Here is a 21,688-nt window from a genome sequence, read left to right on the forward strand (position 1 = left end):
TAGTCTGCTATTGATCTTTGAGATCAATGTCAACATAAGAATAGGTATGTAACTGCTAAAACAAATTTAAGATAAAAAAAGGAAAGCATTTTAGTCATGTGGGAAACATATTTCCAGAAGGACTTTATCTGCAGATTATAATGGCACTAACTGACTTTAAAAGTCACCTGCATATATATTGTTATATTCTAAACATATATGTATATCCACATTTCTACATAATCAAAGTGTTTACACTATCAAATTATAGGACATAGCACTGAGGGATCTACTTCCAGTTTATTCTGAGTCATAAAAGTGAACTCAGCTCAGCCAAAACAACATTTATACCAAGTGGTTTAATAGCATTTATTTTGATTGGAATGTGCATCACTTTCTTCTTCCCTCATCTGACTAAAATCTGCACGAACACTTTAAACATCATTCACTCCCTAGGTGCCTAATGCAAAGCTTATTTAGTCAGAGTATTTCCATTGACTTCTGTGTGCTTTGGATTAGATTCTATATCCTTACCTATCAACCAGCTGCTGCTAGCTTCCAGTTTTATCAGAATATTACACTGCTTTTCTCTTTTTCCCATGATCTTGAAAGGCAAAGAAAGAGGTATGCTTTGCTTGCCCTGTCTGTTCTTTAATATGCTTAGATTGCAGTTATTTCCTGCTGAGCCCTGGATGAGGCTTAGTTTGTTGAGCAACTTTTTAATCATCTCACAGAATGAATGAGCTGGAAGATATGTCAGGCTTCTATCAGAAGATGAAAAATGTGGAAACTTATCAGTACCTCTCTTCCTGTAGATATATTGCAGGTCAAAAAACCCCACTCTGTACAGCACTTATTACTCTTATAAAGGAAGCTAGAATTGTAATTATGTGAATGATGATCTCAAAAAAAAAAAAAAAAAAAAAAAAAAAAAACCAAAACAAAACTTTTCAAAATAGTTGAAGCAGGCTTAAATGTATGGCTTTCTGTACCTGACAAAAAGTGCAGAAGTGGCAACAGGAGAACAAAGACAGGCTACATTTATGCAGCACATTCCCTAGACTCAAATTCCTATTTTGTCCAAGCGTAAAAGCTCTTCAATGAAGCTGTGCAATACAGAGGAATGTTCATGAAATGCTGCAGGGGCCTCTGACTTTTCACACCATTGCTTCCTCCTGCTCAGCATTAAAAGTAGATGGGAGCAAGTGAGCACACCATACACATTTCGGTGAATAGTCACAGTTCTATTGGGGTCAAAAAGTATTAGGGTCAAAGGTATCAGGGAAAAAAATTACATGCTGTTAATAAACAGAAACATCAAAGTTCAGAAATAAGTAAGCGAATATATGTCTAAACTTAAAAATAACATTTTGGGTACAGCCAACAACGTATATTGTGGTTAATTTACAGAAGAGGATACACCTGTGCAGAATTCAGTTATCCATCACAGCACCTGAATTTTAATACATGAATTTCTTTCTCTGAGCTCTGCAGAGCTGCCATTTTGCTCAGATATTTCTGTTTCCACCCAACAGAAAGATGACACCGGATAATAAATAAATAAATATACGTAGAGCATAGAAGTGAAAAATGAAATTAAGTTGAGAAAATTTCATCAGTATGTAGAAGCAAAATCACAAAAAAAAAAAAAAAAAAAAAAAAGAAAAGCCTACATACAGTGCATACAGTTCTGTGTATAAGGATTAGCTGACAGAAGTAAGACAGAATAGGAACTGGAGGATAACTTTATTTCAATATGACTCTTTTACTGGTACTCAACATGTTGCTTGATACAAGACTTTCCTTTGTATCTGTCATTCTCTGGTACACAAATTTGTTTTAAACTCTCTTTAGAATGAGCTGCCTTGACTTTCCAGCAGTCCATAAAATAAAGAGGAAACAACTGCCATGTATTAAAAGATGAACACTGAGCCAAATCCAGGATACATTCAAAAACTGTAGAATTGCAAAGCTGTGGTCTGAGGAACCTGGAAAGAGCCATTTGTTAGTGGCTTACTGGGTGACTGAGCAGGTCACTGCAGTTCCTTCCACCTCACAGAGATAATTTACACAGTGCTTTGATACCTTAAATGTGCTCACTGTTGTTACTAAATTTATATAAAAATATACACTTTAAAATATAAGACATTGTAGAAAAAACGTCCTACATTATTTCTAAAATTAACAGTGGTGTTCTGTGCTGGTGAATCCAGTATGTGTAAAAACTGTACACATTTAACATTTCCAGTGACAATTAACACATTTTTCTTTCTTTGTCATGCTACTTGGTTTCCATACATTTCATTTAAATTAGATCCAGCCTTAATTATTTCCCCTGGATATCTCATTGTTTCTCCTTAGTATTAGATACTAATGATTCATAATATCCCTGTTTTTGCTATGAATTCATGCATACTACTTTTTTTTCCCCTATAGATTTTTTGTTTTGTTTTGTTTTGTTTTTCATTTAAAGAAATGGAACAGTAGTTTAAATTAAAAAAAAAAAAAAAAATTCTACAAACTAATGGAGCAGTGTACAGCACTTATTTGTATTCCCACAAATCCAGAAAATCCAGTAGTTCTCAATAAAGTGTAAGAATACCCCATATCTGCCTTTCCTCATGAAAATTTGTATTCTATTTAAAAACTTTTCAATTAATTTTCCTTCTGATTTCAAGCACTACATTCTGTCCCAACTAAGACAGCTGGGAACATTTCTGCATGATTTTGAATGCTTGGATATTTTGGCACCTGAAAAAGCAAACAAACAAGCAAACAAACAAACAAAAATACCTGAACCACTGCCAAAAACACTGCTTGGAAAAGACCTTTCAGAGCTGATCCTATGGAATTATGACTTTTTTAAACAAACAAAAAAAAAAAAAAAAAAAAAGAAAAGAAAAGAAAAGCCTCAAGGCCTCAAGCTCAATCACTGCAATTTGTAGAGACAATATACACTGAAAGAAAGAAATAAATTTTAAAAATCAAGTGACTACCACTTTTACTTAATGTTACTTGGAAGAATTCTTTGTAAATGTAAGAACTCAGGTTGGTGGAATGATGTTGATGCAAGAAAACAACCTTTTATTTTGAACAGACCTCAAATACTGCTTTAAGAACAAGCACTTATAATTATGTAAGATTTAAACACTGTTTGCTCTGACAGTAACTGTGGTGTGTTATCCAGTTCAAACTGCTTACAGTGAGTAAAAGAGAGAGGATTTAAACAACGTAACCAGTTCCACATTTAGCCAGCATTCAGTTCAACCAGCACATATGCAGTTATTATCAGCTTAAAAGTAAACCTTTGGTTTCCCTACTTAAACACTTAAGTTTTAATGTCCATCAGAAAGGCTGCAATGAATAATTTAATCACTTCTGTCCACTTCATGCTGCTACACAGTGAGCATTTCTGCAAAGCTGTGGAAGGCACTGGGCAAGTGTCAGCCCTCCTTGTAATTCTACGACCTCCGCGCGCAAACACTGCGGCCAACTCGGGAGCTCGGAAGGAGGGGAGGAAGGTGAAGGGATCACAGCAGAACTGCACCAGAGCGGCGGAACACTTTAGAGAGATGAAAGGTCAACGCGGGCTTGGCGCTGTTGTGGTGTCATTTCCTCTGTTTGTCCCTTGGTGGAGTTCTTGAGTTAGTTTCTCCCTTCAGTCAAACGGTTTAAACTGCTTTCTGCGGGGTTTTTGTCGTTGTTTTTCCCCCGCGTTCGAATTTGCTGTCATGTTTACTGTATTTAACCTTTTCCTCGTATTATTATGAATTATGTTAGTTCCTAGCTCACCTGTTTTTTTCCCCCCTTCTTTGATGCGCGTGCTTGCGTGCGCACAAACTAATAATAATATGCATTGATTAATGCACGAAGCTATATAGATGATTAAATAACCCGTCTCTTGAGGTTGGCTCCCACTGCAGAGCAGAGGTAAATCTCTGGTCGGATGCACCGACATTCCCCACCTGCAGAACCGAACCGTCCCAGGCTGGGGGCGGAGGGTGCAGGGATGGCCGGAACACAGCCGAACAAATGCTAATGGCATCTGCATATCTCAGCCGTGAGCCCGTCTTTCCAATCACTGCCACAATAGGAAAGCCCCTCTGCAGAGCTTCCGAAAGCAGCGTTGGGGGTGCAGAGGAGCGGGGAAGCTTCCAGCCTGCTTTAGGATTCCCCACGTACAGCAGGCTGCGAATGTCAGCAAGACGGATTCCTTCCCACACGCACGATGCCACCTCCGTGGCCTTATCAGATGTTCCCTTTAAGGACACAAGCTCTTATTTCCCCTCTGTATATCTCCGGTATCTCGGGCTATTTTATTTATTACAGCCGATTACGCTGGCGATCCCGCTTCCCACTTGATCTCACCAGATCAGGAGGACAAATGTCTGAGCGCGTGTGGGCGTCTGTGTGCATCGGGTGGGCGGGGGGGGGGCTGCGCTGCGCAACAGCTTTGCCCGGGGGGCGGGGAGGGGGGAGTTCTCCCCCTCCCGCAGCCGCTGGGACTGGCGCTCCGCGGCGCCGGGGGGTGGCTGGGCTTCCCTTCCCCCCCATCTCCCCAGCACGAAACGAAATAGCGGGATGAGGAGGGGGGGGGCAGGCCACCCCGGCCCCCTCCAGGCAGCCGGGACACGTGGAGCGAGAGCGGCGCTGCCATCCACCATGCAGCGCACGTCGGGCCCATTTCCCACGCCGTTTGCCTGCCCTGGGGGAAGAAAAGGAGGAGGGGGAGGAAGGGGGAATGATGGAGAAGGGGGAGGGGGGCTGTTACCTCTGCTCCGAAAGAGGAACCAATCCACTGTGAAGGACGAAGCACTCCCGAGCAGAAAAGACATTGCACATTCAGAGAGAGATTGCATGTGAAGACACTGCAAAGGAGAGAGAAGGGGAGGGGGGCCGGGGCAGCCCGAGTGTGAAAGGCGCAGTGTGTGTACGGAGGCCGGGAACGGGGCGGGGGGCAAGAGGGGAGTGGGGGATGGGGACGGGGACACTACACATGGCAAGAGAAAGAGATCACTCATTCGCTTGGAAAACGCACTCGCCTAGCAAACCGCGGTAGTAGATATAGGGGACAACGGGGAAGAAGCCGCGGCCAAGAGGAGTCCGCGCAGTGCAACAGCCCCGAATCCGATTAAAGTTTATGGCGGGGAGGTTACAAACTCTCCCACCCCGCCCTTCCTCTGGCGAAGCCATTCAGTGTCCCGATCGCATTATAAAGCACAAAGGGATGGGAATAGTGGGATCTTCGGGTTGCGATAGTGTGGCTGGTGCGGGGAGCAGTGTGATGCAGTGCGCTGGCATTCCCTGCGTGCTGCTATGTCGGCATCTTACACTTCCTCCTCTCGGAGCTCCAGAACAGCGAGGGGGAATTTTGATAAATTCAAGTTGCTCGGTAAATATAATAGGGATTTGGTATTAATCCTACTTAACCCGCTGCGAAGATGCTGAGCTGCCGAGTCCCCCTCCTCCGGCCGGGACTGCGGCTATGAGCACTGAGCCTGCGCCGAGCCGCGCTTTCTCGCTGATGCTGCAGATATAATGCCGAGAATCTCCGGCATTTGTGGGGGTGGGTTTGTGCGTCCTGGCGAGAGTGGCCGGGCCGGGAAGAAACTCCGCAGACCTCCGGAGCGGTTCCTCCCGCCCCCGCTCCACACAGCGTGGTTCTGCCCCTCGGGGCACCCCAGGGAAAGAGGTGGCAACCTTCCCTCCCTCCCACGTTCACTCACCGCCCCGAATGACAAAGGCACACTGCGAGCAGAGCTTTGAACCACCTCAATATCCGGCCACTTTCTCTCAAATGTCATCGCGGTGAATGAAAGACAATTCGCTATACTCGCCCTCATGAGTTTTTTTTTTTTTTTTTTTTTTTTTTTTCTTTCCTTTTATTCAGAATTACCGTGTACCGTGTAATGCCAGAAGCCCTCACATACAGAACCCGCAGTAACTTGTTTTCCCACATGAGCACGCGGGGGAGGGGGAGCAGCTGGAGTCGTGCCCTCGCTGCTCACACACTGGGCTGCTTCCCACTGGAGGCCTCGCATCGCCCTTGCTCCCTTCTGTCCCCCGAGTTCCGAGAGGACAGTACAGCCGCGGGATTCACCAGAGGCGCGGGGGCAGGGGCACGTAGATGCCATCGACAATTAAATAGCACAAAGTCAAAAGGAGAAGCGAACAGGAGACGCAGGAATAAACAAAGTTGAGTGGAGAGGTTCCACGTTAAAGTTTATTTCCCTCTCACCCTGGTAGGTGACGCTACATTTTAGCAATCATCGAAGCAGAAATTCTCTGTTTGAAAATAAATCTGTGATGACTTATACATGTGCTCGTTCTCCTGACCCTCTCAACCCCATTCCTGACTTTTTTCTTTTTCTTTTTCTTTTTTTTTTTAATGCTTGGAAACCCACAAACACGCTGAAAGAACACATTCGGATCATGGCAATCGGAAGTACACGAGCACAAAACCCGAAAGGCTTCAATAGCAATGGGAAACAGGACGAAAGCCTGAGGTCAGGGGCAGCTCCCTCCTCCCCGGGGTTATGAGCAGTTCCAGGGACTGCAGCTATGTCACAGCAGCACGGACGCGAAAGGGGGAGGTGGGAATCTGTGCTAAACGAGTTTCCTTACCAGCACGATTCCGCAAAACGCAGAGCCCCCAACGTGCAGCAGCTCTGCCTAAGAGAAAGGCGAGTAAACATTTGCTTAAAAAATCGTTGCTCGGTTCACAGTCTACAGCGGAGGTGGGGAGGGAGTGAGTAGGAAAGAATCGCTCCAGATGCCGGGTTGGAGCCGGCGGCAGCAGCAGCAAAGCTGGCTCTGAGAGCTGAGCTATCCCGCTCTCAGCGCAGCATAGAACAGCACAGCCGCGGCAGGCAGAGGGTAAGGCTGGGCTTGTGGAGCGCAGCGCTTGGCTCGTCCTCCTCCTCCCTCCTCCTCCTCCTCCCTCCTCTCTCGCTCTCTCTCTCCCTCTCTCTGTGCATGTAGAGCAGGCGGCTGTGCTGCAGCGTCAGGGAAGAGCTGCCGAAAGAGACTCCAGCAGCTCCCACCACTTTGGGCAAACTTGCCGGTTTAACAGCTTTTTTTTTTTTTTTTTCCTTCCGAGTGGGAAGCTCCTCAGTTGCCATTCAGCATTTTAAAGCACAAGCTGCTCTGCCGTGAAAGCTCCCGAGCCACACTGCTCTGAAAGGCACAGGAGGGAATACACAATCGCAGATTTCACCCGCCGTAGCTGTGCAGACCCCAGGAAACAACTGACTGATTGCATTTTATTCGCAAATAGAACTCCGTGTGGTTTTTTAATCGCGTCGCGGCTCTCTTCCCCTCCCCTTTGCCATTCCGCTTATATGGATGTAATTCAGAATCCGTGTTAATTCACGTGGGGGATCCAGTTACACCTCGTTCCGCTCCGGGTATGTTAACGAGAGACCAATAATCGCCTTTGGACACATAGTTTTGTCGCTAACCTTTGAACTGAAAGGATCGAGTTCAGATCTGGTTACCTGCATTGGGACGGGAAGGAAGAGGCGAGAGAGAGAGAGGAGAGAGAGGGAGAGAGAGACTGCAATCTCATTTGTGAATCGCGCTCAGTGCTGCAGCTCCAGATTGCTATAACACATGCAGTGCAAATGCAGGTAAGGCACACACACAAACCGCGGATGCGAAAACAAACTTGGGACTGTGGTGTGTGTGTGCTCAGATCTACAGCCTTGCAAATTCCGGGCAAACGGCTTCTGCAGTTTCTGTCTCGTTGCTTTGTGACTAATGACCTTGCGCAGAGTTGGTAAAAAAAAATCCTCTCCGGAGAAAGAGCTGAACATTGTAGGCGATCTCTGAAGATGGATTTAGGTGCTTTTCTGCCAACCAAAGGGGATATTCCACGGACTGCTCTGTAATACAAGGGGTGCTTCTGCTACCCATTGTGCAGCTACCGACATTATTGGGATTTTCATTTTTTTTTTCCTTATCTTTTAAAATTATTATTAATATTTTTGAAGAGCTGCCCATGCTAAGAGGATCTGGAGTTCTCCCGGACATGAGCCCGTTGAATAAAGCAAATCACATTTTTTTCCTGTGTGTGCAGATAGGGGAGAGAATAAATCTAATGCGTTTGTCGTGAACGACTGAGAGGGCGAGAGAGAGAGAGAGAAGAGAGAGTGTGAATTGTAGTTAACTCCGGTGTCGAAGAAGACGACCTGGGGGGCTTCAGATCGCACGGTGCTGCTCCGGCTTTTATTGCAAACCTTGCAAAGTGATTACAGTAAAATCAGAAGGAGGAGGAGAAGGGGGAGGAGGAGGAAAATCCCATCCTATCTGCCGAGATGAATCTTTAAAAAGCAAAATACACTGTCCCGTGAACTGTAAGTATATCGCAGCTGGGAGGCAGGGCGAGCAGCGGAGGAGGCTGCAGCGGGGTTTTGCCCACCGATTGCACCAGCCATGAGGCGCTAAGTTTCCGGGAGCAGAAGGATTCTATAATTGCTCGCTCGGCCGCTCTGTTGGCTCATCAAGGGAGTTTATCGGGGAGCGAGAGGAGGGGGGGGGGGGGGGGGCCGGGGAGAAGAAGATGAGAAAAATGCGGACTCTTCTCGGCTTTGTGCACTGCTGCTGCTGCTGCTTCTTGCTCCTCCTGCCTCCGCCGCTCAGGGTCAGCCTGGCAGCGGCCAAGCAGCTGCTGAGGTACCGGCTGGCCGAGGAGGGACCCGCCGACATCCGCATCGGTAACGTGGCCGCCGACCTGGGCATCGTGACGGGCTCCGGAGAGGTGACATTCAGCCTGGAATCAGGCTCCGACTACCTCAAGATCGATAACATGACCGGGGAGCTGAGCACCACGGAGCGGCGCATCGACCGCGAGAAGCTGCCGCAGTGCCAGATGATCTTCGACGAGAACGAGTGCTTCTTGGACTTCGAGGTGTCGGTCATCGGCCCCTCGCAGAGCTGGGTGGACCTCTTCGAGGGCCGGGTCATCATCCTGGACATCAATGACAACACCCCCACCTTCCCTTCCCCCGTCCTCACGCTCACCGTGGAGGAGAACCGGCCCGTGGGGACCCTCTACCTGCTCCCCACCGCCACCGACAGGGACTTCGGCCGCAACGGCATCGAGCGCTACGAGCTGCTGCAGGAACCCGGAGGGGACGGGGGACGGCGCGGCGGCGGCGGCGGCGGCGGCGCTGGCGGCGGCGGCGGGGGCGGTGCTGCGGCGGCCGGCTCGGAGAGCGCCCTCTACCCCGGCGGCAGCAAACGGAGGCAGGAGGCGGAGGCCCGCAGCAGCGTGTTTGAGCTGCAGGTGGCCGACACCCTGGACGGGGAGAAGCAGCCGCAGCTGATCGTCAAGGGGGCGCTAGACCGTGAGCAGCGGGACTCCTACGAACTGAGCCTGCGCGTGCGCGACGGCGGCGAGCCCGCGCGTTCCTCACAGGCCATCCTGCGCGTGCTGATCACCGACGTGAACGACAACAGCCCCCGCTTCGAGAAGAGCGTCTACGAGGCCGACCTGGCGGAGAACAGCAGCCCCGGGACCCCTATCTTGCAGCTGCGAGCCACCGACCTGGATGTAGGGGTGAATGGGCAGATCGAATACGTCTTTGGGGCAGCCACCGAGTCGGTGAGGCGGCTGCTGCGGCTGGATGAGACCTCAGGGTGGCTCAGCGTCCTGCACCGCATTGACCGTGAGGAGGTTAACCAGCTGCGCTTCACCGTGATGGCCCGGGACCGTGGGCAGCCCCCTAAGACAGACAAGGCCACGGTGGTGTTGAACATCCGTGATGAGAATGACAATGTGCCCACCATTGATATCCGGAAGATTGGGCGCATCCCACTGAGGGATGGAGTGGCCAGCGTGGCTGAGGATGTGCTGGTGGATACCCCCATTGCCCTGGTGCAGGTATCAGATCGGGACCAAGGCGAAAACGGTGTGGTGACCTGCACCGTGGTGGGGGATGTGCCCTTCCAGCTCAAGCCAGCCAGTGAAGGTGAAGGGGAGCCGCAGAACAAGCGCAAGTACTTCCTCCACACCTCAGCCCCTCTGGACTATGAGGCTGTACGTGACTACAATGTGGTGATCGTTGCTGTGGACTCAGGCAGCCCCAGCTTGTCCAGTAACAACTCCTTGCTAGTGCGGGTCGCAGACACTAATGACAACCCTCCTGTGTTCGGCCAGGCTGTGCTGGAGGTTTCTTTCCCAGAGAACAATCTGCCTGGTGAGAGGGTGGCCACAGTTGTGGCCACAGATGCGGACAGTGGCAAGAATGCCGAGCTCACCTATTCCCTGGAGCCCTCACCCCTCTCCTCAGAGTCACCAAGTGGCATCTTCAGCATTGACCCCGACTCTGGGGATGTGTCTGTGCAAGTGGTGCTGGACCGTGAGCAGCGTGACACCTATGAGTTCCAAGTGACGGCCCGAGACAAAGGGGTGCCATCACTGCAGGGCTCCACCATGGTGGTGGTGCGGGTGGCAGATCGCAATGACAATGAGCCGCGGTTCATGCAGGATGTGTTCACTTTCTACGTGAAGGAGAACCTGCAGCCCAACAGTCCCGTGGGCATGGTGACTGTGATGGACTTTGACAAGGGGCGTAATGCTGAGCTCAGCCTCTCCATACAGCCCAGTGATCATGACCAGGCGACTGGCATCTTCTCCATTGAAAATGACACAGGAACCATCTACTCCACAGTCTCATTTGACCGGGAGCAGCAGACCAGCTACACCTTCAAAGTGAAGGCGGTGGATGGGGGTGAGCCGTCACGTTCGGCCACTGCTACTGTGTCCCTCTTTGTAATGGATGAGAATGACAATGCGCCCACTGTTACCTTCCCCAGCAACAGCTCCTACACTGTGTTGCCACCCTCCAGCAACATGCGCACTGTAGTGGCCACGGTGGTTGCAACTGATGCTGACACCGGCCTCAATGCTGACCTCAACTACAGCATTGTCGGAGGAAACCCCTTCAAGCTCTTTGAGATTGATCCAGCCAGTGGCGTGGTATCACTGGTGGGCAAGCTGGCCCCTAAGCACTATGGCCTGCACCGCCTCGTTGTGCAAGTGAATGACAGTGGCCAGCCACCCCAGTCAACAACTGCCCTGCTCCACGTCTTTGTCAATGAGAGCTTGTCCAATGCCACTGTAGTGGAGGGCCAGGTGGCACGTAGCCTTCACACACCTCTGGCCCAGGACATTGCTGGTGATCCCAGCTATGAGCTGAGCAAACAGCGCCTCAGCATTGTCATTGGTGTAGTGGCTGGCATCATGACTGTCATCCTCCTCATCCTGGTGGTGGTCATGGCCCGCTACTGCCGCTCCAAGGGCAAGCATGGCTATGAGGCTGGCAAGAAGGACCATGAGGACTTCTTCACCCCACAGCAGCATGACAAGGCCAAGAAGCCCAAGAAGGACAAGAAAGGCAAGAAGGGCAAGCAGCCTCTCTACAGCAGCATCGTCACTGTCGAGGCCTCCAAGCCCAATGGGCAGCGCTATGACAGCGTGAATGAGAAGCTTTCGGACAGCCCTGGCATGGGCCGCTACCGCTCAGTCAATGGTGGCCCGGGCAGCCCCGACCTAGCCCGGCATTACAAGTCGAGCTCACCACTGCCCACCGTGCAGCTGCACCCGCAGTCCCCCACTGCTGGCAAAAAGCACCAGGCTGTGCAGGACCTGCCCCCTGCCAACACCTTCGTGGGCGCTGGTGACAACATTTCCATTGGCTCGGACCACTGCTCCGAGTACAGCTGCCAGGCCAGCAGCAAGTACAGCAAGCAGGTAAGGGCAGCGCCCCGCGTCGGGCACGCACACATGCGAGCACACGGTCATGCACACACATTGCATAAGGGGTGGCGGTGTCTGTCACCGTCAGATGCATCACCCCTTCAGTCTGGTGCCGGGAGCATACCTGGACACACACCAGGCAGGAAGGACGGTCAGGGATGGCTGTTTTTACTATTTCCGTTGTAAATCCCACTTTGCAGAGCCCACACTGACTCTGTGGTACCGCCCCTGGGAGGTGCCGGGCTCGGAGCCCCCCTCCCTCACAGCGCAGCCGGACTGGGGGCGGGCCGTTAATTCAGGCGGCGAGCTGCGCGCAGCCCGGGATGACCCTTTGTCGGCTCCCGCAGCCCGTTAGGTCCCGTTGTTGGGGAGGTGGGCAGGAGCACCGCCTGGGTTGTCCGGCGCAGCCCAGCAGTCTCACTCGGGGATGGGGAGGGTCTGAGTCCCAGGCATGCGGTGAGCTCCGGCTGGGGACTGAAAGTTTCGCATTTAAGAGGGTCAGTGAGAGTGGGTGTGCAACCGCCGCGCTGAAACGCAAATGGCTGTAATTATCAGCTCGTTCATTAGAATTGCGGCGCTTTCACAATCTAGAAAGCCTATAAATGGTCTGATATACATCACTGAGATTTTACTGATGTTCAGCAGTTGCTCTGAATACACATAAAGGTTAGTGAGCTTAGAATCGGACCTTAGCATGCTTCCGTTCCTCTTTTTTTCTTCCCCCGTTTTTTCTTCCCTTAATGCACATCACATGAAAGTCATTAACTCAAAGCGAGGGGCCGTAATTTTCAAGTCCAGCTTCTGCACGGCTCTGCTAGCAGAGCGGCTGCTTTCCCCGAGAGCAATGTGAGCGCACTGAGCCTTCCTTCAGCAGCGCTTTCAGTGCCCGGCTCTGATCTCGGCTGTGCCGTGCAGGTCGGTGCAGTGAGGCCCCAGTAGAGTAAAACTGCTAATGGCAGGAACTGCTTTACACAGCAGTAGAGGACTAGCATAGCGGGGAAAGGAGATCCTAAATGAAAGGTTTGTTAATTTCATAAGGCACGTATGTAGCCTGAACAGAAATGATTTTCTTTTTGGGCATACTTTTACGGATTGTGAAATGAGGTGTTTTAAACGCTGGGTGATTCCCTTTGCATCCTTCCGTGTAAGATAATATTCGAAGTGTGTCCTCTCAGCTCCAGCGTGTGTTACACAAGAATCTAGAGATAAATGAATGCTGATTCATGTGAATAGAGAGCCAAGCCTGAAACAGGAACACACTGATTAGTTTGACAAAAATGCTTTATTTCCACCTTATTAACATGCAAATATGGCACAGTATGACATTTTTTATACTTTGAAATGTCTGTTAGACTACTACAATTGAAGTTTTACACTATGTAACCAGTACTTGTATTCTGTGCAGGACAAAAAAAAAAAAAAAAAAAAAGATTTTTAGTGTAAAAGGAAATGAAGTCACACCGTCTTCCAGATCAACAATAGTTTGTGGCTGAAGTATTTTTGCCAGTATTTCTGCGTATGTCACACAGATGTTTTATAGAACATTTGATGTGGTAGTTTCTGGGTGATATATTTCATTACCTCTGGAGGTGATCTTATAATTTCAGTTTTAAAATACAGTCTTTGTAAAATACAAAGTACTGAAAAAGTTCCAGAGCTTCCATCTAGTAAGACTTATTAAGCACAAAGCAGATTGTGCCTTTTTAGTGAGTACTGGACCAGCGAAGTAGAAGTGAAACAAATGCTAATCAGATGCTACTTCTGTCTTGCTGCTGCAATTCATCTAAACATGAATTAAAAACTGTCAGTAGTGTAATTTATTTTCAATGTAAAAAAATGACTTGCGTGCTAAATTTGCCAGTGGTAAAGGATTGCAGCTTACTATTTTGCTTGATTAATAACCTTATCTGAAGTTATGTTACAAAAATACTCTTTGGTTTACTTAACGTTCTGCAACCATATATTTTTGATACATAATCTTTCTTCTTTGTAGAAGAAAATGGCTTTATTACACTTCCACTTGCAGCAGTCAAACTGAAAGAATGTATTCTTAGTTGCTCTGTTATTTACTTGCTTTTTACGCAGCTAGTTTCCCAGTGTTTGTGAGGTTTCCTGTGCTAAACGTGTAGCTTGTGAAAGTGAGTGTACCTGAATAGTTTATAGCAGATGGTCTAATGCCTTGTCTTTGAATTTTTAAATACGTGGAAAGTACTTGTATGCTTGTAAAGTGTGCTTCTTAGTTAAGGAAAGTTTCCAAATAAGAATTTAAAGCAGAGAACCTCGGGCATAAAACTTCTGCTAATGGTTTCTTATGAGTACTTACCAGCTTGATACTGAGTGATGTTTATGTAGTTTTGTTCTTGCTTTTGCACTCATGAAGAGATATTTGCATTAATAAGATGTAGATCTTTCTCTTCTCAAACACTGATAATGGAGTGTTTTATCTGTTTATCAGGAAAAAGTACACTAGCATTTTTAATGCTCAAACCAGGTGAAATACTTGTTTGGCATGTTCTTGAGAGAGTGATGTGAGACAATTGCAGATAAATGTGTATGATGTGGTGTATATTGGAGTGTTTCATAGTTCAGCTGTCCATATGAAATAGAGCCAATGGCATAGTAATGTGACCACAATAGGGAGATTTGGTGAAATGCCTCTGGTTGCCTTTATTTAATTATTGACAGTTTCCTTTGTTCTAAGGAGATTTTAAAGGATGTGTGAAGCTTTAAAATAAATAAATGGACATAGCTGGATGTATTTGTTCTAAGTTATTAGAGATGAGAGCAATGCTCATTTTCCATTAACGTAGTTAGAACAGGTAATTGATACTTCCACATATTCACAGTATCACTGTCAGGAAAGTAAATCTCTACTTAGGTGACTGATTGGTGTTCCCCAGTGAATATAAGCTGTTTTCCTTCTTATCATTTGACACTTCCTTTTTAAGGTAGTGTGTTACACACGTGTTCCCAAATACATCTTGTTTGATAAAATGTGTTATAGCAGAAATAAATGGGAGAAAGCTAAAAACAATTTGTAACTCCCCTCCTTTAAGTATTTTATATGAAGATTAAAGCTAAATTTTGCATTTGATACACTTTCTTTTCTGGAAGATGTTCTAGATGTTTTCTAGAAGGTGTCCAAATGCAATTTTTTTTTAAACTTACCCTTGTCCTTTTCTGCGTAGTAGTATTCTCTGAAATTTTCTTTTAGCCTCCCACTTTGCTGTTCTGTCCTATTCTGTAAAGCTCTTACACATCTGGCAAGCTAATGTTTAAATCCCTTAACGTTTCATCAATCTTAATCATTTGCTCAAAGTTAAACTTGTACAGAAGTATTGTGCTGTATCAGAATGCATCTAAGGAAATGTTTTTCTGGACTGTAGATGTAAAATTTGAACCCTCCTGGTGCTGAGCATTGCCAGTCATCGCCCAGGGTACTGTCAACTTCTAACAAAGACAGCAAAGAAAGCCCAGTGCATAGCAGCAATCACTCAGTGATTTGGAGAATTGCATCCTTAAATATAATTCTAAATCTTACTTTACTATTGTAAACAATTGTGTATTTCCTCAAATTAGTTACAAGTATATGTTTTTTAGTACATACTGTTTTCTGCACTTTCATTGCCATCAAACTAATAGCAGGTGAGTGGATTTATTTCACTGAAATTTCTCATAGTGACTATGAGATTAGCATGTTAATGACCTCTCTTAGAAGAATAAGCCTTTTTGAAGAAAAGCCTGTTTATATGTGTATTTATTTTTTATGTTCATCATTTTCTCTTAACTTCTCTCTTATTTTTTCCACTCAACAAAGAATGTTTTTTGATTACATGAAAGACTGTGCTTTTTACTTTATTTGCTCATTTTTATGTAAGAGCTGCAGGTCACCATCTTCAGCTAGAAGAACCAGTACAGGGATTTCTGAGCAGCATTATTACTTTTCTTGGAGTATATTCTTTTCTGATCAGTTCTTTGTGAATTGCTCCTATGCCTTTCCTCGTTTGAAATGTACTATTGAGTGAAGAGAAACATTTAGGACATCAGAGTGTGTTGACACACTAATCAAGGCTGAATACGTGTCTTGATGTTACAAAAGCAACTTGGGATGTTCCATGACTAGGGAAGAAATGGAACTTGAAGAAATTTACAAACATTTCACCAAAATTTAATTTCTGAGAAGGTAAAATATATAAAAATAATTTTTTGAAGAACTTTTTTTGTAAAGTAATTAAATAATCTGTTTCATAATCTTCCAAATGTTATCCAGTCTGTTGCACTGCAGGTGTGTTTTGGCTACTTGATTATTAGGCAGTTGAATTGTATCTATTCATATAAATTGGTTAGTTTCCTTATAAGCATGCACGTGTAACAAGAGCCGTAATGGGAACCAAAATTGATATATTAAGGGATCAATCTGCTTAACAGTGCAGGAAAGCATGCTTTTTAATGTACAGACAGACACATACATGCGTAAACTTAGATCAAAGACTGCCATTTAAAATCACATAGCGTCTTTCAGTAGTAAAGTTTTTCAATAACTTTCACCTTAATAAACATTCTACAATGTAATAGAAACACTGGGTAATGTGCAGAAAAAAAATAAGAACTTGTTCTTAAATACTTGCGTTATAAACACTTGCATTGGTAGCTTTTTAAAAATATCTTTTTAAAGATATTTAACTTCAAAACTGTTCAGAGCAAGGTGTCCAGAAATGTATTTCAGTTTTCTATTCTCAGTTTGCATTATATTAAATATTTTACAATGAGTTTTTTTAAAGCGATCCACATTTGACCTTCAGTAACAAATTATGATGAAAGAGGGGCTAATTAAACATAAAATAGATAGATTGTTGATGCTTTCATTATCTGTATTTAACACAAAGTGTTCTGCTGATAAGTACAGTCTTTATTTTTTTTCCCCCTTTAGTAAAATAATCTTGTAGAGTGTGCAAATGACTAAGTTACCACTGAATCATACTGCACTCCCAGGAGATGTACAGAGCCAAAAGGGACAGGATCTGTGTAAAGGAGGATTCATGCTTTGAATAAGTAACGAACTGCACTATTATAGACAGGGGGAAGAAAGAAATGTTTTTAAAAAGATAGAATTTGATTTACCAACTCCCACATTTCTCTGGCATCATACATGCAGGTATGAACCTAGGTTAAACCCATGGACCCAAGGTTGGACCTGCACTTTATCAGTCTTTGTACTGTAGCAGTTTACATGTGTATCTTTATTTTTCTGTATACACTGTTTGCCCTTGTTTCTGATTATTTGGGGTATTTGCTGGTTTGACAAACTGGCTGTGTTTCACCAAAATACCTGCCCTGAAGCTTCAGGCACATTTTCCTTTAAGGGTCTTTTTGTCAAAGATTTGGAATTTTTACATAGTTAAATGTTGGGCTACTTTGAAGTGTAAAACTTGCCTAATGGGTTTTGTCTTTAAATTATAGTAGGGAATTAACACATTTCAAAAATAGTTGGCATTATGCTTTTGAGTTAATTAACTAAATTTTTCACAATCGCTGCAAGCTCTTTGTGGAAGTCTTTGTGGAATATTTGCAGAACATTTCAGTGTTAGTGTTTAATTACTTACCTTAACAGAAAACACAATCTTAAGAACACCTGTTCTTTACAGAACAAATGATTTTATTTTATTTTTTTTAACTATAGATATATTGGTTTTTACTACAGAAATACTGATACAGGCATGCGAGCAATTCAGTACAGTTCTTAGCAGGTTGGTTTTCTGGTCGGTTTAACAACTGCTTCCAAAAATTATTTATAAATTTTTAAAGCTATGAAATAATTTCATTTCTTTTCAGTCTTAGACTGTGTGTAATATAATCAATGCAATTTATTTTCTACTCTTGTCCATTTTTTAATGGTAGTTTTAGGTGTTTATATTCTGTGTGCTCAGGAGATGCTATTTCTGTATTTTCCCTTTCCTAGAAAAGGAGATTTGTTATTTTTGCTTTATCCGATTTTGGACTTTGCTAGCTTGTACTATATATTTATTTTCATCAGTAATTAAAACAACAACAACAAAAAGTAGAGACCATCAGTTACTATCCAGAATCAAAAGAAAATCTTTTCTTATTATTCTTGTATATAAATTTGCATTATTTCTTTCTTTCTTCTTCTTTTTTTTTTTTTAATCAAGGTTATAAAAGAAAATTCTGACACTGAGATAGGTATGTGTCAACTTTATTGACTCTGCAATTTAATGACCAGTATTTGATAACAGGGATTGTGCAGTTCAAATTGTTTTAGAACAATGCCTTCTGCAAAGCCCAGTAGCACTGTAAGAAGAACATTTAAATAGTGTTATTAAAAATAATCTTAGTTATTGTCTTTCAGTTGGTTTCACAGAATTCAGTTCTAGTTTGCCTTAGCTTTCTATCCTACAAAACGTCAAGTAAGTAGTAAAAACAAATAATTGCCTGTACCCTGTATTCTTCCACATTTTGCCTTATTTATACTACTACACAGTTTGAAATTTTTAAAGATTAGTTAAATGTAAGTAAAAATAATTTGCAAATATAAGGTCTGAATAAAACAGAATAAGAGAGAACGTTATATGTAGAATCTGTCTGAGTGTTTTCTTCTGTTTAAACAAATCTCAGAAGAGAAGGAAGAGAATATGTACACAGTATGCCACAGCTGACTTACTGTCTTGCACATGCTCGGAGCAATAGAGACTTTCTGAGGTCACTTACTTTGCTATTGTGGATTACAAAATGTGTTAATACTGGAGATACTAAGTAACTAAGGTTAGTTGGGGCATCAAAAATGTGATTTGCAGCAATAGAAATGACAAAGGACAGTTCAAATATTTAGCACTGGCATTAAAGACAATAGAGAGAAAATTGCAGGTCATGAACAGATGACAAAATCTCAAAATACAGTTACAGTTAAGCACCAATTGGATAAGTTCCTAAGTGGTGTGTGCGTGTCCTATAAACTCTGCTTCACATGAATTCTTTGCTCACTTGTCTCTTGCTTGTTCAAGCTGCACAATCACAGTTAAAAGCAAATTTTGATTGTTTTCAAAAATAGAAGTAGGTTTAATAAATAAAATATATTAACAACCTGGAGAATCCACTCTACTTTTACTATTTTTTTTCGTGTAAAATTGAAGAGAAAACGTTCTGAGTTGTAGAAGTTTGAACAAAACCAGTATGCTCATTATGTTTGTAACTGACTGGTATATGAAGGGATATATATATATAATATATGTATAGTTTACTATAAAACATATTGTTTACCTATACAACAGTCCTCTCATTTTGGCAACACAACATAGCAGTTTTGGAATTATTAACATATAAAGTGCTGCAGCGTAACTCCAAAAGTATACTGAAGTATTCTAAATACTACAGTAAAACTAAAATTTACTCACAAATGGCACAAAGAATATTAGATGCTTTAAGAAAAGTATACAGCCTAGTAACTAAATAGTCACTGAATGAAGGAAATATATTTTTGTAGTTCGCATTCCTGAAGTTTTAGGAAAAATGATATTTATCAAATCACTTGATTTAGAATTCGAAATACAACATCACATTTTTAGGGGGCCAAGTACAGAAGGTTACTACTAGATGACATGTTGAAAATCTTTCACAGAAGAAGTATGCAGAAGTGCTGATTCCAGTCTTTAAAAATTGTGAGAGAATTTTATCGTGCTGTCTTAGTTGATCCAATTCCTTTATGGTTGGATTGTTAGACTGTGAATAGCAATACATTTGTTATTTGACAGGTTAAAAATTCATGTGTTAGTAGAATAATTATGGAGAAGCCTCTGTAAGCTCTCCATAAAGTAGTTTCTTGACTTGAGGTTGTGGCTAGGATGCTAGGGGAATGTGTCTTTTGTGCAGTGTGCCAAATGTTTTCTGTGTGGTAGCACTCAAAAGAGCAGGGAGGGACCACCATAATTTATTCTGTCTCTCTATGTATAGCTGTGAAGGACTGTGCAGCCTTAGAGCAGTGTGAAATAGGAGAAGTGGCCCCTACTTCCTTTGGATACCAAATCCACGTGAAGCAGGATTGCTTATTTTCAGAGGCTTATCCTTTGGAAAAATGTGCTTTACCAGGACAATATTTTCACGGAGATATAACTTGATGTACGAATGTTTTTCTGAGTTCAGTATTATGCTGAAAAATGAAATTTAGGAATTGATGGAGACTTTGCAGTGTTCTGGGTGTGATTTGGGTATCAGCATATGTGTCTCAGTGTAATTGAAGATATTTTGAAGCTTGAGAATAACTACACACAAGTGCACAGCTGCTATATGATTCAAGGCCTAGATAACCTTCTTGTACACTTTCTGCAGCTACAGATTGAGGCCAATCAACAATTTATTACTTTTTTAAAAAAAAATATATTTGAAGAAACAAATAATTTAAGCATTATTTGGTCTCCTTGTGAATGCAATGCATTTGGGCAAGGCTGAAATATTTATGCAATAAAGACTTAAGCACAGTTTTCATGTGTACTGTACACGTGCCTATTAGTAGAACATGCATGCATGTATACATGTTCATATGTACACTGCTGTTAGTTTAACAAATTATTTTGATTTGGGACAAGCTTTGTTTTCACAGAAACCAAAAACTGACAGCAGTTTGCAATTAACTCACCTTCAGAGCATTTAGGCTGATGCTGGATCTCACACTGGGTTAAAATGAGAGTTGCTAAGTGTCTCCGACTAGAGCCAGCAAAACAGCTAATATCAGTCTTTGCAAACAAAATATATAACATAATATTCTGAGACTGATTTACTTTAAAAGAAAGTACAAAAGACCATTATATCAATTTTTATGTTATGTAACAAATCTCACTCATTTAACTTAATAGTGAGTGTGTATAAAGCAGAGTGGCAAAATAGTGGATAACATACTTTGATGATACATTGCATCCAAATAAAAAATTATCTTTCTCACATGGGAATGCTGTAACCTTTGTGAAATTTCAAAAAGTATAATGCTAGCATTAAACATGATCTTGCTCTAACTAATAATACAGTAGGAGCATATCTGGTGAGATAACTTTGGTTACCTGGTTGGTTATAGTATGGATTCATGGAGCTGTGTGCTACCCCCTACTAGCAATGCAACACGTGAGAAAGGCTTGGCCTGAAAATTCATACCTGCTTTATACAGCAAACTTTGTGTTTCACATGAAATCTGTTTTCTTATGCAGATCAGTGTAATGTATTTGTTAAACACTACTTAACAGGAGCAAATACTTTATAGTTTACGAGCTTTCTAAAGATGAAAGGCAGAATTGTAAATATAGATGATGGAACAACAGGAAAGTAAAGTGTTGGTTACTTTACCTGCTCCTGAAATTTTCACAGCGATACTTTAAGCCTCTATTTTGCCACACGTTTTGTTCACATTTCTGTGCTGATTTCAACATGTATTTGGTCTCATTCTCCATTGCATTACTCTTCTTCTGAGTTAAATTACGTTGTCATAAAATTTGAGTAATTAAATGGGGAATCCAATTCCTTATTTCCATCCACATGTTCTGAACTGGTTTTAATGACATATATGTGCCTTGTGTTATAGCAGGAGTGGATATCCATCATTCTGTTGAATCAGAAAAATATTCTTTTCCGTGAGCATATAATTATGTTACAGTTGTAGTGCAAGTTTGCAGAAGTACAGTAATTGATTTATTTGAAAGAAAAGTATTTATTCTTCTACATAAGGAATAATTGCTCTGAAAGCTTGATATCTTCTTCTAATACAGGTTACTAAATGCTTGTCCCTGCAGCCTCAGCCTAGATCTTGGATTAGATCTGTCATATAAACTTAGCGAAGTCATTCAAATGGCTTCTCTGACCGCATATTGACAGTATTATTCTGGGTCGTGCAAATCAAGCACCTTAAACTATCACTGTATTTTAATGGAAAATTTTCTGAATATAAATAAA

At 43.4% G+C, this 21,688-nt stretch overlaps 1 protein-coding gene across 1 annotated transcript in view; it reads left to right on the forward strand.

Annotated features, from left to right (window-relative positions):
* The first annotated feature begins 8,539 nt into the window (after positions 1-8,539).
* Positions 8,540-21,688, forward strand: part of PCDH7 (protocadherin 7) — a 257,350-nt gene continuing 244,201 nt past the window's right edge. Inside the window, exon 1 of the mRNA XM_042812868.1 lies at positions 8,540-11,734. Coding sequence (XP_042668802.1) covers positions 8,540-11,734 — 3,195 coding nt within the window. The remainder of the gene's footprint in view (positions 11,735-21,688) is intronic.

The sequence above is a fragment of the Centrocercus urophasianus genome, unplaced genomic scaffold (genome assembly GCF_019232065.1).
Source record: "Centrocercus urophasianus isolate 14NV4802_14NV808 unplaced genomic scaffold, USGS_Curo_1.0 seq_13, whole genome shotgun sequence".
NCBI lineage: Eukaryota > Metazoa > Chordata > Aves > Galliformes > Phasianidae > Centrocercus > Centrocercus urophasianus.